The sequence below is a fragment of the Ursus arctos genome, unplaced genomic scaffold (genome assembly GCF_023065955.2).
Source record: "Ursus arctos isolate Adak ecotype North America unplaced genomic scaffold, UrsArc2.0 scaffold_8, whole genome shotgun sequence".
NCBI lineage: Eukaryota > Metazoa > Chordata > Mammalia > Carnivora > Ursidae > Ursus > Ursus arctos.
In genome coordinates, this window is record NW_026623100.1 from 37118587 (window position 1) to 37140650 (window position 22064).

Here is a 22064-nt window from a genome sequence, read left to right on the forward strand (position 1 = left end):
AAAACAAAACACCTTACTTTAATTAAGGTGACCCCTTCATTAGCTTAGACAAAAATAAAGTACAAACAGAGTGAGAATTTTACAGAAGAATATTTCTCCTACAACACTTCCCAGCAATCAAAAGACTGACTCTGTCAGTTGGTTCTCCACGTGAGCTGGTTTTTTCATCCAAGATGACTTCATCTTCAAATCCCAGCCTATCTAGTTTTTCTATGTGTGGCACAAATTTATTTCAGTTCAACAACATATTAAATCCCTGCTTCCATTTTTTAGCCATTTTTTAGGTGTTTGGGTTTTCTTCCCCATCTCATTCTGGGGTCTCCCATTAAGTACCATCATGCTGAAGACATAGTTAAGAGCCTACACATGGCACTTGACTCAAAGAATGTACGAAATATCACTTTCATCAAAAGCACAGGAAGCACTTCAGTGAATAAGAAAATATCTAAACTTAAGTATATTAAATCAGAATCATAAAATTTCATAAAAAATAATGCTGGTACTCTATTATAAGCAACAGATTTTAGAAAGCAAAAATGTAACTTTCTCTTCAAGTACTGCATTCATTGTTGGAAAAATTTTAAGACATATTAATGAAAAATCAATAAGAGACCCAAACATTCAAGGTTTTGTCTTCCTTATGCACTAAAAATGCTTCCTTGAGGTCCTCTATAGCCTTGCAACTCCAAGCATGCTCTGTGAAGGAAGCACCACCCTCACCTGGAAGCCTGTGAAAAATGTAGATTCTCAGATTTCATGCCCAACCTGCAGAATCCGAATCTGCATTTTTTTATGATTCAAAGGTGATTCCTATGCACATTAAAATTTCAGAACCACTTAACCTACAACTTGGGTTCTTAACGTGGCTCTTAAGGGCAACATGAGTTTCAGGAATTCCCTGAAATTTCATGCAGAACTTTTTGTGAGTGAATATATGCATATTTTACTGGGAAAAGACTCCATATATTCTTTTTCAAACTCTCAAAGGAATATATGACCCCAAATAGACTAAGAATCACTGCCCTACAGGATTCTGCGCCACAGTTTAGAAGTCAAAATATTTCAAAAACTATTTACGCTGCTCTCAATGAGGTCTGTTGAAGAATGACAAGAATGAAGGTCAGAACGTCACAGTGGGTCACGAAAGACCTTATCTGAAGAATTTATTCACACCATGCAAGAACTATGCCAAGAAACCAGTTTGGAGACATCTAAATAAATAATTCTCTACATGAGGTTTGAGATTAAGAATGTGCACTTGAAGAAGATTCAAGCTGAGAAGTAAATAAATAGAAGGTAGGATTTTTTTAAGATAGGATGCCATTAGATGACAGTGAAGTGCTGAATTCTTGTTGGAAGAGCTCAATCAGCAAATCTCTAACAGGATTCTGTTTGATTTGGGATATATGACCATTTTAAAATGCTCACTTCCAAGTCCATTCTTATAATACTTTGTTTATGAGGAACCCAACACATTTCACTAGTCCCACTTTCTTTATCTTCTCTGGGCCTCAGAAGACAAAACAAAGAGGAAATATAGCACAAAAATTAAAAAGGATTTGCCCAGGATCTTCAGTGAGTTTATGATCAAGAAAGGCTTGTTTCCATAAGGTTCTACTATATATGACAACAATGTATGTATTTCATTCTTTCATCTTATCACCTAGCCATCTCTTTGGGGTGTGTATTATCCAGGGCATAGACTATGTCTAACTTCCGTGTCCTTAGATCACAGCACCTAACAGAATTTAATTTCCTTGACAGGCGCCCAAAATGTAAATAAAAGGCGTTAACTGGTCTTTCCTGATTCTGACGCTTGATTGTAGTACTAATAACAACATAAGTTGTCATCAGTGATGGGCCTAATACCTGACAGTCAGGCCTCCAGGAGGGATCCACATCCTACCATACCAGTCATTCCAGGCAAGAAGAGAGAATGCTAGAAAACACTCAGAAGGATCAAGTCTTCTCCACCTCTTTCTATTTCTATAGATATCAGGCAAATGCCCGGTTCTTGTCTTAGCTCCATTTCTTATTCAGATACAATAGGGATTTTGATGAAACTTTCATAGATTAACCGTTAAATGTACCTCATTTATGCAGTAAACATCCTGGTGAAGAATATGATGGTAGTGATACGTAACAGAAGTCGACAAAAAAGAGTAACAACAGAACAGAAACTAACACTTGCTGGCCACCTTCTACGGAACAGGCACTTGTGCAACCTATGGGGTAGAGACTACTTGACTGATGAAGACTAAAATCCAAACAGATCAAACAACTACCTAAGATTCCCAAGTTAGGCAGTGACAAGTTTGGGGGTATAGTTTTTGGGCGGGAGGGGAGTAAAGAATAAGAAGGGCAGTAGGACAGAACAAAGAACAAGATGGGGAAGACAGTGAGCCCTATTTTATCTGGAGAAACAAAACAATGAAAAGGAGCCAAACACTTAAAGGCAAAAGGTGACACAGCACAAGCATAAATGGTTCCTCACACAGGTCAGTGGACATTTAAAGAGTAAATGATACGAGTATTAATGATAATTTAAAAAAAAAAAAAAAAGAACAAAATGGCCAAGCCAGGATCTGAATGCAATCTGTATGACTCCCAAGTTCACGCTCCTAACCACTACATTCCCAAAGAAACTGATCCAGTTTATCCAAATAAGTATTTAGAAAAACATTTTAACAAGAAATCTCAAGTGTCACACTAGTTTTATTTTTAAAAACACATTAAATATACTTTCAACAACAAATCAGGATATAAATATATGTCCTAGTCAAGCAATGTAATCTTATTCTTTACTTGAAAGTGACAGAACTAATGTACGAGGTTATGGATGTCCCAAAATTCCCCGATTCTCTATAATCACTCATATATTTATTTCTTCCAGAAATACACTCTCAACTTTCTGGAGCCTTTTTATATTTTCAATCTAAGACCCTTTATTTGCACCCCACTGTTTAAAGTAACATCATTTATCTCAAATAACGATGTTCCAGTTCAGAGGAGGTCACCTAGATTTTTCTCTAGGTCAGGTAAACTCTACTCTTTCCTTAATGTAGTACCCAGTCAGTATATAATAAAAAATCTTGAAACTTTAAAAAAAATGGATGAGTATATTCAGAATCTAAATAATTAGAATCTAAGATATTATGGTGTATCTTCAGTTTCCTTATATCGAGGCCCATTTGTATTTAAAATGATATTTAATATCCAGAATATCACACAAGCTATATTCCATGGATAAACTCTTCAGCACATTTCAAAGATACTACATTTAAACCTAACATTAGTCTCATTTCCCCAGGTCAAATGTTGGTTACCTCTTCATCGTCTTCCTCATCTTCAACATCCAGAATTCCTGAATCCTGTTCAGACTTGGGGCTAGTGCTTTCTATCTCTGTATCAAAAATTGTGTATGCATCTTTTTTAGATTTTCTCTTGCTACCAATTCTGGGTTGTTGCAAGACGATGTTATCCAGGTTTCTTTGTTGTTGAGCCTAGGATAGAAGCACATATACACACATTTAAAAAGAAGAAGAAAGAAAGAAAAGAAACAACTTAATTCAGCATTCGAAGAACTTCTAATTTGAACAAGTCGATATCTTAAAGAAAATACAATAAAATGCCCTAAGACATAGTTTTAGCCCCAGAAATAAAACCAAACACATTAATATATGCATTTCAACCCTGAAGTTATCCATCTTGATTTTCCCAGAAAAAAAAGATAATCAGTCAATATTACCAGAAAACTTTCCAAATATACCCACTACATCACCACAAAAATGAAACCTACCTAAGTAGCCAAGAGATTAGTGCAAATGACTAAATATGCATCTCCTAAGAGATACATGCCATGCTGGGATCATTGCGGCTGGGGGAAGAGCGACAAGAGCTTTTCAGCTTAGCAGACTCTAAGAACAGTTCTGTGGTTATAAGAGACCAACAGAATGTAATCAGGAGAATGAAACATCTTAATAGAGTAATTTGAACTAACTGATCCTTCAGGATTGCATGACCTTAATCTGTGGAAAACAGAGTTTTAAAGGGTTTCCTCTTCTGAACTTTATAAAAAGGAAACGTAATCCCCTCAGCTTTACAAAACAGGTTCAGATGGTGTGGTTTCAATCCATACAAAGAGGTGGGAAGTGTGACTATGCGGAGTCAACAACGTAAGTATTAAACCACACAGTGTAGAGCTGGAGGTGACCTGAGTCACGACTCAGAAAACTGAGGCTAGAAGACAAAGGATTTGTTTGAGGTCAGAAGGCTAGTCAGTGTAAATGAGAAGCTCAACATGTGATCTCCTCAATGCCAGAGGAGAGATCTTCCTACTACACCAATGGTTCCTCAAAGCATGACAAAATATTTCCCCCACAAAAGGTTCTGTTGTCAAATACATGGGAAGCACTGTTGTCACGGAGCCTTCTTGTAGGTACACAATGCACGTTAACAGAAAAAAAATTGAAAGAAATCCTTTTTAAGGGAACTTCTTTAATTTGGTTTAACCCAGCATGTTCCAAAATATTTCACAATGGAACTTCCAGGTTTTTTTAAATAATACTCAGTGTCATCCTAAGACACAAAGCTTATGAAGGATGGCCTCTCAGAATATACATTTCTTAATCAGTATATGACATTTCTCCTTGGTAACAGGAAGAAATTAGTTCTGGAGAAAATCAGAGTCTCCAAATATTCTGAATGAGATTAAGAAATTCAAGATAGGGGCGCCTGGGTGGCACAGCGGTTGAGCGTCTGCCTTCGGCTCAGGGCGTGATCCCGGCGTTATGGGATCGAGCCCCACATCGGGCTCTTCCACTATGAGCATGCTTCTTCCTCTCCCACTCCCCCTGCTGTGTTCCCTCTCTTGCTGGCTGTCTCTATCTCTGTCAAATAAATAAATAAAATCTTAAAAAAAAAAAGAAATTCAAGATAAATATTAAGTATGTTAGTCCAGGCACTGGTTAAATGAGACAATTATAATAGGACAGAGAAAAACTTCAACTATGGGAGCTAGTTTCTGCCAAGAAAATGAAAAGAATCTACATTCCAGAGATTTGAATCAATGGACAAGCTTGCTTCCATGCATAATACTCACTGATATTTTGGTTTGACTTACATAAAATATACCTGGCTTCAGTAACAAACTGAAAAAGAGAGGGTACCCAAAAACATTTATGTTTGTACATAAAACATACCTATCCTCCAAACATTTGAGAACCTAAATTAGGTGGAACAGTCCTTCTGTTCCTCTCAAAAGTAGTAAGTTCTTTTCCACTTCCAAGTAAGCCACGCAAAAAGGGATTAAGGACTCTAGGGAGGCACAAAGGAAGGGAGAACTTCCTAGAGCTTTCATATTGAAAAAAGCAAGCCCTGGACTAGAGTGATCACTTGTCTCTTAAGCTTGCCCTTTTTCAGTACAGCAAAACCAAAAGCTTTTCATAAGGTGGTCTTACTTCTATTCAATCCCAAGTCATTTATTTTTCTTCACAATTGGTAAAATGCTACTGGTATATCAAAAGCAATCAAGAGGAGCCACATTTAAGTACTGTCATTTAAACTGGAACTGATACAAATCTGAAAGCATCCTATGGAAGTAATTTTAGATCTTCTACGATTTGTTCTTTTTAGGTGGTGTCTGGTTTTCCCACCAACGTAAAGGAACGCAGTTTGGGCCAAATAGGCCAATAAAGGCAGCAAACCCTATAGCCAGAAATCAAAACACTGCAAGTTGTATTCCAAGGCTCTATCAGTACTTGGGGTCTCTATAAGCGATCAAGGCTTCAGTCTGTAAAAGAGCAGTCAGGGCAGATCTGCTAAGCAGAAGTGGCCAAGTTGGAAACACTGAACCTCAGGTAGAACAATGAAATACTAAGATATTATCCATCATGGATGCAAATGAAAATTACCACCTATCCAAACCGTACGTTATGGGATTGGCAGGAAGTGGGAAAGAGTAAATGTAGATACAAATACATACATGCATGTTAATATATGCTAAAATTAAAATGTAACACTAAAGTCCATGAAAAATAACAACAACAAAAGCCCTTCGGAGCTCTGTTCTAACATGCTAAACTATCTCACCAGGACCATTTATTCCGTCCCTCCAGAGACAACCTTTATAGCCTTGAACCAAAGCGGCAGCTGACTGGTCTCTGCCACCTGTGCTGGAGTTGGGGCAGGAGGATACCAAGCAGACAGACAGACCTTAGAAAGCATTTAGGCGTTTTCTTTTTCTTAATTGTTCTCTTTGTGATTAACTTTTACACATTTAATGATCTCTTCCTCAAGATTCGCTCATATATATTCTTCTCTGATTTCCTAATACAGAGAAATTAAGCAAGGTTTCTTCCTCAAGCCCTCTTCTCTTCCCACTCTGTCCACGCTCCCAAGACCCAGTAGCACATTGCCTCTACTGCTTGTGAGTTCCACCGCCGCCTCACTTCCAACAAACCTAAAATGGAACTCATCAGCTTCTCGTTAGAATTCCCCTGCATATTACAGCCAGGCTCTTCTTCAACCACATTATTCACCACACAAATGGAACATGAGGGTAACTGGGAGAAAAAATTTAAGCAAGTACAAATCCCAACTCCATCCCAACCTCCCTTAGACTCCACCATTATGGCAGCTGAACCTAAACTTCCGATGTACTTATTCGATACTCTCCAACATGAATCTTCCACTTGGGTCAAACGCTACCACACAATATACTAGAACTAGCACGCCAGTTCTCTACTGGATGACCTCTCCCTGCCAGCATCCAACCTGTCCTCTGAATCCCAATTAGAACTCTTCTTACTTTAGGAAGCCTCCTCTCGCTGTGCTAACTCCCAGTGCACCCTCTCCGTACCCCTGCTCTCAGTCAAACATGTGCTGAATGTCTACTGGCACCAGGCATTGTGCTGCATGCTGGGCCTACAAAAAATAAGATGAAGTCCCTGACTCATGAACCTCAGGTCATACTGTGACAGGAAGCATAGGTAGGCAAATCAGTGGGTGAAATGCAGTGTACTTAGCAGAATAACAGAAATACAGGTGCAAGAACAGGACATAGGAGAAAGTAATCGTATCTGCTTGGAGGGGATTCCAAATAGGATTCACAGAGGAAGGGGTAGCAAACTGTGCTTTTAATAGATAAATACGATTTTTCCAAAGGGAAAGAGGTAAAAGAAGAAGGAAACAGCCTGAGAAAAGATCACCATGTGTGAAATAACATGACCTACCCAAGGAATAAGTCATTTTGAATAAAAGCACAGGTGATTAAGAACTACCAAGAGATAAAGAAGCCATACAAAACGGTCTCAAGTTCGCTGGTAGGCAAGGGAGAAACAGTGAAAGAACGTAAGCAGGGGAAGAACAGGATCAGCTTTACAACTCAGGCCAATTCTCCAGGAGGAGAGGAGCGGTCAACTGGGAGAAGATGAGGACTAGAAACAGAACAACCAATACAGATCACTGTAACAGTCCAAATAGCAATGAGGAGGACCTGAATTAAGGTAGCGGCAGACAGATAACTGGCAGAAGCAACGGATTTACTGATTTCAATGTAGTACCTAGAAGAGAGGAAGGGACTAAGAATAACCCCAAGTGTTCTAGTCTCGATGACGAGATGGTGGGGTCATTCCAAACAGAAGAGCCACGGAAATAATAAGTTGAAGGAAGACAGAAAAGGAGTTTAGTAAACCTGTCAGGTAGCCAGGTTAAAAAAAAAAAAAAAAAAAAGACAGTACAGCACTTCAGTGTTACCGGTAACTCTTTTCTCTTTGAGGATAGGAAACACATTTAACCATTCTTAGAATCCCCCAAACCCAGATACAGTGACACATACACAGTAATTTTAGATAAATGTCTACTATATAAAGGCAATGGACAACAAAAGAAATATACGTAAGAATAAGATCTGGTGTAATACAGGAGATGATTTGGATGTTCTATCTACTAAAAGAGAGGGAACAAAACAGAAAAAAAAAAGGAGAGGGGGGAACACCCATAAGAATTATCTAATCTGGACTATTAACCTAATATGTCTACATATGCTAATAAATAAAGTTTTCTTGTGAAATACAACTTCTAAGGGCACCTAGCAGTAAGACTCAGTTAAAATTCTGTGAATCAAACAGCAAAGGCTCTGGTCTTTATCAACCCAATACTGACCTCTAGTGGACTAAAGAAATACATACAAATGACCTTCACAATCAGAAACCAGTTGAAGAGAGGTCTATCTAGGCTTATAGGTTTGGAGGCCTGATAGGTTATATGAACTTCAATTATAGACTGCTATATACACCAGGAAAACAAAACAAAACAAAACGAACCTTCCTGGAGTAAGACAAGTCTTTAACTCTGAGCTCTACAACTTAGTAATTCTATAACTTTGGGTAAATTCTTTCCTTCTCTGTATAACATCCCTATTTATATTAAAAAAAAAACGTTAAAAAAATGTAACTCAGAGCTGTCACAAAGGTTAATAAACAAGATAATATTCTGTAAAGTACCTTGAATTAAAAGCTAAGTCAAAAAAAACCACTAAAAATTTAAGCTCTACCTGTCTTCCCTCTGAAAATGAAACAGGAACCTTGTTTTACTGTCTACCATAGAAGCGTGTGAGCTAGCCACATTAGGCGCATAATCAATCAGTAATGGCATCTGATACCGCTACACACTGCCACTCAATTTTGCCCCTGTGCCACATTTCAAGTCTGAAATCTCTGTACCGCATGCCTCTTGGGCCCCACTTCGGATCCTCTCAGTCTCAGCTTATTCCAGCTAGATTATCAGCAACCTGTTGTGAGCAGCCTTGGGAAGTGTCACATAGTAGGACCTAAAACCAGCTCTCACACTTACACCACACTCCAGCTTCCTGCCCTGGGGCGGTGGACACCACAAGAACTACTTAGCATTCGTGATGATCAGCACAGAAGTGAGACCGCCCTTGACACAAGAGCTGACAAATAACTGCTTCCTGTTCTGTCCTTCCCACTGCCATCAGTTCCATATGGCTTCTCAGAAGGCCCCATGGATTAAGAAACCAGACTGCCTACAACTGGACCATTGCACGGACTCTACCAACTTTTCTTCTCACTCCCCCTGACCCCTACTCCAATAGATCATGTGCTGGAATAAACCACTCAAATACAACCTCCCAGGTTCCCTCAGGGAAACCAAAGCTAAAATAACAACCCATACAACAGTAAAGTAGGACGATGACCCCCTGTCGTGTGTCTGAAGCCCAAATGATAACCATGAAAAGAACTGGCAAGATCAAGAAATAAAAACTCCGAAGTGGCCTCTTTGAGTCTCACCAAACAAGGGAAGTATGAAAGAGCTGCAATATCAAAACAGAGTTGCTTCACATTTACCAGCCCTCGCTCTGGCAGCTAGCGTGCTTTGGCCACCAGCTCCAATATCACATTCAAACAAACAGAAAACAACATGAAAGAAGACAGTGATTCAAAATTAAGGAAAAATAACATATCGAGCTCATATAAAAGGGTTCTTATTGCATATTAGTGTCCATAGGGATATGTATACACGTATGTGTACTTTGTATGATACTTTAAAGGAGGGATAAACAAATCATTTTTCATGTACCTTAATCAGGTCCCAAAGAACTTCCATCAATAGGATGAGCAATCTAGGATTATGATACCCTCGGAATTTTTTTTTTCATTGAGCAAGGTGGTCACTATATTACCTTTAAAATTATCACTAAGATCCTTAGCCCTTCGAAAGTCTCCAGTTCATATTTAAAGCTGTATTTCCTTGGGTGGGGGCAGTTTTTGCACTCATAAAATTCACGGCAATAAGACGTACTACTTGTAGGGTTTGGCACTTTGTAGGACACAATAGCAAAACTATGGCTCTCGTGAATGAGGATAATTCTCAGCTCTTTTTAAAACACTTTTTCCTTTGTCAACACACAAATGCACAGACCACAGACACACAAACATATGTTAATTACAGTTCATTGTAAAATAAATTAGAAAAAAAGATAAAGGGAAAAATGTGTCCAAATCTCCAATCAGTAATATCAGTTATTTTGATGAATGACAGCCCAGCATATAAAGATGTCTGTACATGTGAAAGACTGCGCTTTTTGCTTATATGTATTTTCTATTTATCAGCAATTCACATTTATATTGGTAGGCCAAAAAAAGAATGATGCTAAATAAAGTTCTTTTAATCTGCTTTCCCTCAAAAATGTTTCACAAATATCTTTCTCTACAAATAAAAACATTTATAACAATACTTGCATTGTATTGCATTTAAAAGAACACATGTTTATTTAAACATAGCCTACTGTAAGATATTTATATTGCTTCCAATATTTTGCTGTTTAATAATGCTATCCAGACTATCTCCAGAGCTAAAATTTTGTTTGTATCCTTAATTATTTTATTAGGGAAATTCCTAAAAGTAGAAATCTAGATGCAAGTATAAACGCTACACATAAATAAATAAGCACTGAGTAACTGCTCTGCAGGAAAACGATGCCATTTCATAGTAGCATATGTAAGTGTATGAATGCTTATTTCCCAGTCCCTACAGCATCACTGGGCACAATTTCCCTCTGCTCATTGAAAGTAAAGGTATCTAAACATGACAACAAAAGAAGAAGCTGTAATATAAAATAAAATTAGATTCGGCTATGTAAAAAAAATTTAATTTCCCATCTCTAATTTTGTTAGTACTTCTATGATTTATTTTACAATATGTTTAATCCTTCTATAACCTTACCCTGAGTGTTACATAGAGGCGTAACCACTCACTCAAATGGTTAGTTACCCCACCTCAATTTTTTAGAAAACTTCTTTTCCCAACTAACTTATTTCACTTTTTTTTCTATTCTTTTTTCTTAAGAGTTTATTTATTTGAGAGAGAGAGAGAGAGAAAGAGAGCGAGAGAGAGAGAACACGAGCAGGGTGAGGGGAAGAAAGAGAAGCAGGCTCTCGGCTGAGCAAGAAACCTGATGCAGGGCTCGATCCTGGGCTCTGGAATCATGACCTGAGCCAAAGACAGACGCTTAACTGACTGAGCCACCCAGGCACCCCAATTTATTTCACTTTGAATGTCTGCCAAATGCATGTAAGTTCACGGTTTTAAATATCTGATAATACTAAAATTATTTTATGAGAAACAGTAGCACCCCCTTATGCGTTTTCCCACCCCCCCATTCTGTTTTATAGAGTTAATATTTTTACATCCATATTTCTAAATAATACCTTTAAACTTTATGGTAAAAACTAAGCTCACTTAAAAATCCAGACCCCTTAACTTACTACTTCTTCAATTATCTTCCCAGTAAAGTATTTTAAATTAAAGCAATACTCAGTGTTAATCACTATGTCATGTAAGCACTCTGGCTCACTGCAGAGCCAAGTATATATGCAATGATTACATATATTACAGGTTTTTGTTTTGATTATAGCTTTTGGTTTTGAGTTCAAATTCTCTAATTTTTTTAATTCTCTAATATTCTAACTACAATAATCTTTATTTTGTATATTAACTTTCAACAAATCACACTATTTTAAACCTCTCATTCTACCGCACCATCTATTATTTTTTTAAGATTTATTTATTTATTGGGAGGGGCAGAGAGAGTGTGCGAGTACATGAGCGGGGGGAGGGGCAGAGGCAGAAGAATCTCAAGAAGACTCCCAGCTGAGTGGGGAGCCCCACGCGGGGCTCCACCCCACGACCCCGAGATCATGACCTGAGTCAAAATCAAGAGTCCAATGCTCAACCAAGCCACCCAGGCGCCACCCCCCACACCTACTATTAACTCACATCTCCAAAGTCTCAGTTTCTCTGGAGTAATCACTATGTACTGGACTGTTTTCTCCATTCCATGCATACCTCTGTTTATGCTTCCACTTGTGGCTGCACAGACTCTGCTATATTAGTTACCACTCCTCCCAGTGCTTTTTTCCTTCCACCTTTACTGAGATATTATTGATATTTAAATTACATAAGTTCAAGGTGGACAACGTGCTGTTTGATATGCATATATACCACAACATGATTACCACACTACGTAACTTACCATCTCCATCCACTCACATAATTATCATTTTTGTGTGTGGTAGTAACATACACGACCTACAACTTTCAAGTATATAATATTGTTAATTATAGTGACCATGCTGTATATCCGATCACCCGAACATACTCATCTTACAGCTGGAAAATTTGTGCCCTTTGACCAATGGCTAGCCATTTCCCCCACCTCCTAGGCCCTAAAAAATGACCCTTTTACCTTCTATTTCTATAAAATTGGCTTTTTACATTTCACATATAAGTGATCCCATACAGCTTTTGTCTTTCTCTATCTGACTTACTTAACTTAGGATAATGCCTTCCAGGCCATTCCCTGTTGTCACAATAGTCAGGATTCCCTTCTTTTTTTATGCCTGACCAATATTCTACAGTATATATACACTACATTTTCTTTATCCGTTCATCCACCGATGGACACTTAAGTTGTTTCCATGGTTTGGCTATTGTGAATAATGTCTCCAGCTTTGTTCTTTTTCAGGACAGCTTTAGCTATTCAAGTTCCTTTGTAGTTCCATACAAATTTTAGGACACTTTTTTGTTGTTTTTGTTGTTGTTGTTTTACTGTTTCTTTGAAAAATGCCATTGGACTTTTGATTGGAATTGCACTGAATCTATAAATCACTTTGGGTACTAAGGCCGTTTTAACAATATTAATACTTCCGATCAATAAACATGGGAAATGTTTTTAATTATTTGTGCCTTCTTCAATTTCTTTCATCAGTGTCTTGTAATTTTCAGTATACAGATACTTCACCTCCGTGGTTATATTTATTCCTAAGTATTCTATTATGCTTGATGCTATTGTAATTAAAACTGCTTTATTTCTTTTACAGATAGTATATGGTTAGTATATAGAAATGAAACTGATTTTGGGGTGTTGATACTGTATCCTGTACTGTATTTGTTTATTAGTTTTTCCAGTTTTTTTGTGAAGTTTATAAAGATTTTCTACATATAAGATTGTATCATCTATAAACAGAAACAATTTTACTGCTTTCTAATTTGGATGACTTTTATTTATCTTTCTTGATTAATTTCTCTGGCTAGGATTTCCAGTACTATGTTGAATAGGAGCACTGAGTGAGCACCTTATCTTCCTGATTTTAGCACAAAAGTATTCAACCCATCACTGTTAAATACGATGTTAGCTGTGGGTTTGTCATATATAGCCTCTATTGGAACACTTGGGTGGTGTAGTCGGTTAGGCAACCAACCCTTGGTTTCAGCTCCAGTTGTGACCTCAAGGTCGTGAGATAAGCCCCACATTGGGCTCCACGCTAAGCACGGAGTCAGTTTGAGATTCTCTCTCCTTCTCCCTCTGCCCCTCCCATTCATGCTCATGCACCCTCTCTCTATAATTAATAAATAAATAAATAAATAAATAAATAAATAAATAAATAAAGCCTTTATTATACTGAGGTACATTTCTTCTATATCCAATTTGTTGAGAGTTTTATGATGAAATGATGTTTTATTTTAACAAAGGCTTTTTCTGCATCTGTTGAGATGATCATATGATCTTTACCTTTCATTCTATTAATGTGATGTATCACATTTATTGATTTGAATATCTGCAACCATCCATATCCTAGGGATGAATCACACTTGTTCATGGTGTATGATACTTTTAATGCGCTGATGAATTTGTTAGCTAGTATTTTGTTGACAGTTTTGCATCTATATTTTTCAGAGATATTTGCCTGTAGTGCTCTTTTCTTCTACTGTCCTTATCTGGGTAATGCTGGCCTCATAAAATGAGTTAGGGAGTGTTCCTTCCTCTTCAAATTTTTGGAAAAGTTTAAGAAGGATTGATGTTAATTCTTCTTCACATGTTTGGTAGAATTCACCAGTGAAGTCATCTGGCCCTGGACTTTTCTATGTTGCGAGGTTTTTTATTACTGCTTCAATCTCCTTACTTGTTACTCGTCAATTTTTATTTCTTCCTGATTCAGTCATGGTTAGTTGTGTGTTTCTATAAATCTACCTATTTATTTTAAGTTTTCCAATTTGTTTGCAATTACTCATTTCTTATTATCATATTTCTGTGGTGTCAGTTGTAATGTCTCCTCTTACATTTCTGATTTTATTTGGCTCTTCTGTATTTTTTTCTTAGTCTAGCTAAAGGTGTGTCAATTTTGTTCATCTTTTCAAAAACACAGCTCTTAGTTTCAGTGATATTTTCTATTGCTTTTCTCGTCTCTGCTTCATTTACTTCTGCTTTGATCTTTGTTATTTCTTTCGTTCTCTTAACTTTGGGCTTAGTTTGTTGGTTTGTTGGGTTTTTTTCCTAGTTCCTTAAGGCATAAAGTTAGGTTGTTTGTCATCTTTATATTTTTTAATGTACATGTTAACAACTGTCATAAACGTACCTCTTAGAACTGCTTTTGGTGCATCCATAAGTTTTGGTATGTTCTGTTTCCATTTTTGTTTCTTTAAAGACATTTTTAGATTTCCCCTTTGATTCCTTCTTTGACCCACTCGTTCAGGAGTCTGTTGTTTAATTTCCACACATGTATTAATTTTCTAGTTTTCCTCCCATTATTGATTTCTAGTTTCATACCTTTGTGGTTGGAAAACATATGTGGTATGATTTTAGTCTTCTTACATTTGCTAAGGCTTGCTTTGTGACCTATCATATAATCTATGCTAGAGAATGCCCCACGTGTGCTTGAGAAGAGTGTGGATTTTACTACTGTTGGTTGGAATAATCTGTATATGTTCGTCAAATTTATTTGGTCTAAGGTAGAGTGCAAGTCCAGTGTTTCCTAATTGACTTTCTGTCTCAATGACCTATCCATTGTTGAAAGTGGGGTTCTAAAGTCCCCCTGTTATTACTGTACTGTTATCTGTTTCTCCCTTCAATCTGTTAGTATTTTCTTAAAATATTTTGGTGCTCCAATGTTGGGTACACATGCACCTCCTACTTCATTCTTCCAAAGATTTATTATGCCCTCTTCATTCTCTTTATCATTCTAATTCAATTCATTCACTAGATGAATCTGTAAACCAGTTACCATAACTACACTTAAGGAGGTAAAGAAAAATATGCTCACAATGAATGAAAATATAGTAAATCTCAGCAAAGAAATAGAAATTACATAAAAGAGCCAAAGGGAAATTCTAGAACTGAAAAATACAATATCTGAAATAAAGAGTTCATCATTTAATGGGCTTAAAAGCCAAATAGAGATAACAAAAGAAAAAAGTCAGTGAACTTGAAGACAGATCAACAAAAATTATCCGATCAGAAAATAAAAAAGAGAAATGAAAAATTAAACAAACAAACACCAAAAACAGAGCCAGAGGAATAGGGGAAATAATACTGAAAGGTTTAATGTACGTGGAACTAGAGTCCTGAAAAAGAGGAGAAATAAAATAGTGCAGAAAAAAATATTTGAAAAAATAATAGATAAAAATGTCCCACATTTGATAAAAGACATAAAGGAAGAGTTAAAAAAACTAGTGAATTCTAACATAGACAAATGCAAAGAAATCAGTCCTAGACACATGAGAGTCAAAACACTGAAAATCAAGATCAAGAGAAAAACCAGAAAGCTTTAAGAAAAAACTCCACATTATATACAGCAGAGAAACAACACAAATGACTATTAATCTCTTATCAGAAACTACAGGGGCCAGCAAGAAATAAAAAAGAAAAGAAAATGAAAAGAAAAAAGTATCAGCCCAAACTCTATGTGATGAATTGCATCTTCTAGAAAGATACCCTGAAGTTCTAAAACCTGGCATCTCATAATGTGACCTTGTTTGAAAATAGCATCAATGCAGATGTATTTAAGATAAAGTCATACTGCATCAAGGTAGGCCTTTAAGCCAATATGACTGATGTCCTCATAAGAAGAGGACAAGACAGAGACAGAAGACAAAGACAACAGTATCAGGTGATAAGGGAGCCAGAGATTGAAGTGCTACAGCTGTAAGCCAAGATTGTCAAGACTGTTGGCAAATCATCAGAACCTAGGAAAAGGCAAAGAAGGATTTTCCCCTACTGGTATCAGAGGAAGCATGGCCCAGGTGACACTTAGATTTTGAACTTCCAGCCTCCAGAACTCTGAGATGGTAATTTTTTTTTTTAAAGATTTTATTTATTTATTTGACAGAGATAGAGACAGCCAGCGAGAGAGGGAACACAAGCAGGGGAGTGGGAGAGGAAGAAGCAGGCTCATAGCAGAAGAGCCTGATGTGGGGCTCGATCCCAGATCACCAGGATCACGCCCTGAGCCGAAGGCAGACACTTAACCACTGTGCCACCGAGGCGCCCCGGTAATTTTTTTTTTTTTTTAAACCACCCAGTTTGTGGCACCTTATTATGGCAAACTAGGAAACTAATACAGGAATGAAAGCAAAAGGAAAATACTTCAGATGAAAGAAAATTAAGGGAATTTAAGACCAGCACATCTGCACTATTAAAAATGCTAAAGGAAGTTCTTTAGCTAAAGGGAAACGATTCCAGATGGAAACTCAGATCTTCAGGAATGAATGAATGAATGAATGGTATCAGAAATGGCAAATAGTTGAGCAAATATAAAAGAAGGAAAAGGAGGGTTGCTTTTTTAATACAGAGTGATCAAGGAGAGTCTCCCTCATAAGTGGTGTTTGTGTTTCAGACCATATTGTTTATTTATTTAATGTTGGTAGGGGCTAAGAAAAGACAGACAAATACATAAGGTCGATCCTTTAATCCTGAGCTCTCACAGATTTTAAACTATTATAGACATTATATTACAATACCTGAAGGACATTGCCAACCATGTTGATCACGTTTCAAGAATTTCTTAGTCGTTTTAAAATACAATATGAGTGCAAGCTACCTGAAGATAGGAGCATTATGGTAGCTTTTGTTTAAAATCTAGCACAGTAAGAGATCATTCAATATCATTAGTGTATGATTCTAAGGCTGATTCACAAATCACCTAAATTTCAATATAATCCTTATTATTTCTGACAACAGCAGTAACTATTCTCTACATTTTTTTTTACCACATATTAGTTTGAGTTTTACATCCTTTATCATTGTCAATCTTCAGGTGGTGATGAAAATGACCCCAAAATACTCAAAGTAGAGGTAAAGTTGGGAAGAAAAATAATCGAGGGTAGGTAGTACTCTCAGAGTAGTACTCCTCTAGGTGCTTAATATTTTATGTTTTAATTTAGTCTCCCAGAAAAGGTAAGTCCTATGTAAAAAGGTTTTCTCCAAGGACCACCCAATCCCACCTGAAAAGAGCCAGAAAAAGTTATAATCAAAACTATTAGTTCAGTCAACATTTCAAAACTATTGGTGAAACTGATAGTTTCACCTGCAACTATAGAATCAACAAAGATGCCAATTTAACATCCTACTTCTAAGCTTTCATTGTAACAAATAATAAAGTTATACAAAGAACATAAGAACATGTTACTATACTATTACCAAACCCATTTTTTTCCCCAGAAGACAACTGCTAAAACTAAGGGGGGAAAAGAGAGTAGGCATATATCACTAACTACGCATACTCTGTGATCAAGCTGAACACCTCACAAAGCTTTTAAATCACTTCTCTCAGTCAGCAGAACCTAAATGGAACCTAAAAAGTAAACACATAATAAATGTATCACCAGATAGCACAGTCATAGTACATCAATCACCAAACTAGATAATAAACTATTTCCCCAATGTCCCTTCCATTTCTGCTTTATAAAACAAGCTTAGAGAAAAATGCCTTCTTTTTTCTATTCCATTTACAAGACTTAAAATCAAAAGCCGCACAAGAAAAACAAGAACAGAAGAATACAATGAAGAAACTGGAGTGACAAAAAGTAAAATCAATGGCATCTCGGGGTGTATTCCTGAACAGCAAGAATGATTCCATAATTACATACACTACTGAGTCACGCTTTCAGCAAAATAAAAATTCTAATAAATCGATCTTTTATTTACCCACTATCTTCCTTCTAGGAAACTAGGTGAGGCTTGTCTTTCAACCATAACTTTAAAGTTTGGAATACATTCTTAATAAAAGCCAGAGTCTCAAGAGTCTCAAATCCAAAGGAGATTCCCATCTGTCCAAAATTTCAGAAACAAGTCACTTTACCCAATGCAAATATTATTACATTATTAATACAATTCTTCATCCCTTCCAAACTCTGATCATTATACTTGAAAGAGAGGAAGGAGGAGGAGGGAAAGGAGGGTGGAGAAGGAGGACGAAGAGGAGGAGACCAGATATCCTACTAATAGATCCCAAAGGGCAAATGCTTCCAATTATAAGAACATTATATTGAAGATTTCAATCCTATCCTTTTCAAACATACTGTTAGGCTTTCTCTCTGTAATACCTACCATAAGAAAAGGAATGCAATTAGGCCCAGTTTGGAATTGTCTGTCAGACTTCTTCTCCTGACAGATTTCTTCCCAAGGAAGTTAAAATTAAAGTAATGGCTATGACAAAACAACAAAGCAGTGTGACAATGAAGAAAAAACTTACTGAACAAAAGAATCATGAAACATAACTTGTAGTTCTAACTGCTACTAATAAGTTGCACGATCTTGTGTAATCTTAGTTTGCTGAAAAAAATAAAGATTTTGAATTGCTAAAGACAATTCCAGCATTAACATTTATACATTTATTATTTCACACCTGAAACAACATAAACTAAGTTTAAAAATGTAGAATAAATCATCAGATGTTGAAAAATTTAAAAATTGATTTTTTTAATCAATAACTCTTTCTTTAATCATAACTCTTTCTGACAGGACTGATGGTACAAAGTTAAGAATTCCTTTAATAATTAAAATCCATACAAACTGACTGAAAATAGTAACTTTAGTTCTATATAACTAATTGCTTTTCCCTCTTCCATTTTCTTCAATAAAGTTTTACAAAGTGCTCTGAGTTTCTTAAATGTTATCAAGATGGAAAATATCCAGCAGTATATATTGACTATTCAAAAAACACTAAGCACATGAAAAAGAAAACTATTCTTTTGTTAATAGATTCAGTTTTAAATTTTAGAAAGGAGCAGGGTATTACATGTATATCTTCAATTTCTTTGTACTCAAGTGATCCACTGAGACATATTATTTGCCTAAAAATTAGTTTCCCCCTAGCAAAATTAAGAAGTCTAAAAACAAGTTACTGTATGTGCACTGAGTCACTAGAATTACTCTCCCATGTCTACCTACTTACTATCTTCTCCGTATGTTTTTCCCCCCAAAAAATAATATAATAGATCCAACATAACTTATTTGACATGGTAGTGAATGAAAAAAAAAAATGATGTGTTAGAAAGCCACAGCTGAATTTAAACATTCTGTTTCGAATACAGGCTTCCGTAAGAAGTCCAATGAAGAGAAGAAATTTAAAGACCACATCAAAGTCAAGGGCAATACTCCAAACTGCCCTCTAAAGAGGGGAGAATGATGAAGGAAGCCAATTTTCAGCAGAAGAAACCAGGACCTTTAGTGTGGTTTACTAGGAGAGCCAGGGTATGCTTTTCCTATCCTGTAAATTACCTTGACTTTGGGCCATGATCTTAGGACTGCAGTAAAGTTACTGGATGTAAGTCACTGGTTATGTAGAGTGCTAATGAGACCAAGGATGGGGAATCCAAATGTATAGAAGACTATTTCCCACAGAGAAAAACTCCATACAAGGAAACACTTGCTATGGTCCTAGTAAAATTAATACATTTTACAAATTATTGGCAACAAAGAAAATCTGGAAAAATAACATGGATAATATTGTTGTTTATAAATATAAATGGAAATGTTACGAAAACATTAAGCTTATGTCCACATTCTCACACAGAGTGTCTAAAGAAAAGCTATCAGAAGACCCGATCTATTAAGAATAGAAATACAAGAAAATCGTACGTTACTATGTTGTGCTTGATTTGCATCCTCAGGAAATAACAAAAAAAGAAGAAGAGGAAGAGGAGGAGGAGGAGGAAGAGGAGGAAGATGGGGAGGAGAAGGAGAAGAAGAAAGAAGAAGAAGAAGAAGACGAAGAAGAAGAAGAAGAAGAAGAAGAAATTGAAAAAAATTAAGATTTCCAAAGCTTAACTTCGACCACCTTGAGAAGTGTTAAAGTTCTAAACAAACCATGTAAGAGGGCCTAGCACTATAACTGGCACAGAATAAACATTTGAAAATGACAGTTCCTTTTTTCCTTCCATAATCTAATGTTTCCTTGTTTCATCAATAGCTTTCTATCAACACAGAAGACACGTTTTTCATGAACCACACTAGAAGGGTAAGAAGAGTATCAAAACAGGGAGAGCACATCTCTACTACCACTCCTTTAAGAAGTGCCATAGGAAAAGGAACAGCATAATTGCAGGTTAATCAGCCGACGAAAAGACCAAACATAACAACCATGATCCAGTTCATAATAAACAACTGAACCAAATTTCCCACAAAACTGAGTTCTGATGAACCATAATAGACAGGAAGAGTGTTATGGAATAGAGAGAGCCTAAAAGAGTGCCACAGAAAAAAGAACAGTAACTATATTTAATCAATCTATGAAAGACCACCATTACAAATATGAACTAGTGTACAAAAGTAAATAAAGAGGCTATAGCAAACGTTGCACAAAAACGGAGACTAAGTTGTAAGATTTAATCTCAATGATGTTATTAAAATTTCCAATTTGATTATCTATTTACAAAAGTGATTTTAAATGCCTCACCCTTACAAAAGAAGCTGGTGATGTTGGTTTCAAAAAGAAAAATTAATGTGCTGTTTTGTGATGATCATTACAAGCTGATTGACTATGACATAGAACCAAAAGTGAGTTAAGGTTAACTCTGTGGTTCTGACTAGTTACTGCATATTTTGTGTTATGATGTTTTATGAGTCTATTTAATGGACTGAGACACATGATTTTAAGACACCATTTTATAATATCCTTTTGAATAGAATCACATTTTTTAAAAACAATATTATAAAAAGCAGGCTTTCTATAAGAAGAAAAAGAGAACAAAGTTAATAAAAAATGACAGCAAAAATGGCTCAGGGCCAAAGACCCATTTGAAACTTATAAAATCTTCCTAAGATCAGATGGACATGTGTTCTCTTATTGCTAGGTGTAAAACTATACACTAACACAAGCTTCTGTTTCTAGTTTTAACTTAAAAGCCAGGTGTTTCTCAAGATATTAAAGGTTCCTATGCATCCTCATAATAAAATTCAATTTTGTTATCACAGCAGGTTCAGTAAGGATGACCAAGTTTACATTCATAAAATGTATAAAGTAGAGGGTCTAAAAATAATTTTGAATCTAGAAATATCATTATGTAGGAAATACAAAGAAGAAATGTAAATATCTAGTGAAAGGAAATTAGACCAGAAAAAAAGATTGGGAAATTATACAGCATAATGTGAAGAAATAATTCAATAAATTAAAAACTATGTCATTAAAGAATATTTATTTACATGGAGAAATAATACTAAATATTATGATAAGTGTAAAAATTGAGATATAATTTACATACACAATTTGATCAAAATTTTATAAAATAGATGTAGATATAAACAACTATAAAGGAATATTCACTTCAGGCAATGTTGAACTAAGTAATTCACACAAGAAAAGTATAACAAAAAAAGTATAAAAGCCATCCGCATAAAGGCTTCCGAGAGCTAACAAGATGGTGAAAACTTATTAGGCCAGGATGCAGGAAAGGGAAATGACATGGGAAAGAAATGCCAACATTTGAAGCCATTCTTCCTTTGACGACATTTACCAATACTAAAAGGGTAACAGACTGGCTAGATAGCACTTTTTACAATGCCAAAGGATTAGAAAACAGAAATAAAAGTCAAGTTCCATCAGGAAGGAAGGACCTTGGTGAACCATTCACTATGGGTTGGAACCTTGAATAGTTGCACCGTATGACAAGGTTAAACCAGGAATCAGACAGGCCCTTATAGGGATTCACAGTAAGCATTAAACTGGATAAAAGTGATCCCAAAGTACTGGGATGCTGTCACCCAG

At 36.2% G+C, this 22064-nt stretch overlaps 1 protein-coding gene across 6 annotated transcripts in view; it reads right to left on the bottom strand.

Annotated features, from left to right (window-relative positions):
• The window catches only part of EXOC6B (exocyst complex component 6B), a 600511-nt gene that overhangs the window by 344307 nt on the left and 234140 nt on the right, over positions 1-22064 (bottom strand). For all 6 annotated transcript variants that reach the window (XM_044392293.3, XM_057309029.1, XM_044392302.3 and 3 more), the window contains one exon: positions 3327-3503. In XM_044392293.3, the coding sequence (XP_044248228.1) occupies positions 3327-3503 (177 nt within the window). The remainder of the gene's footprint in view (positions 1-3326; positions 3504-22064) is intronic.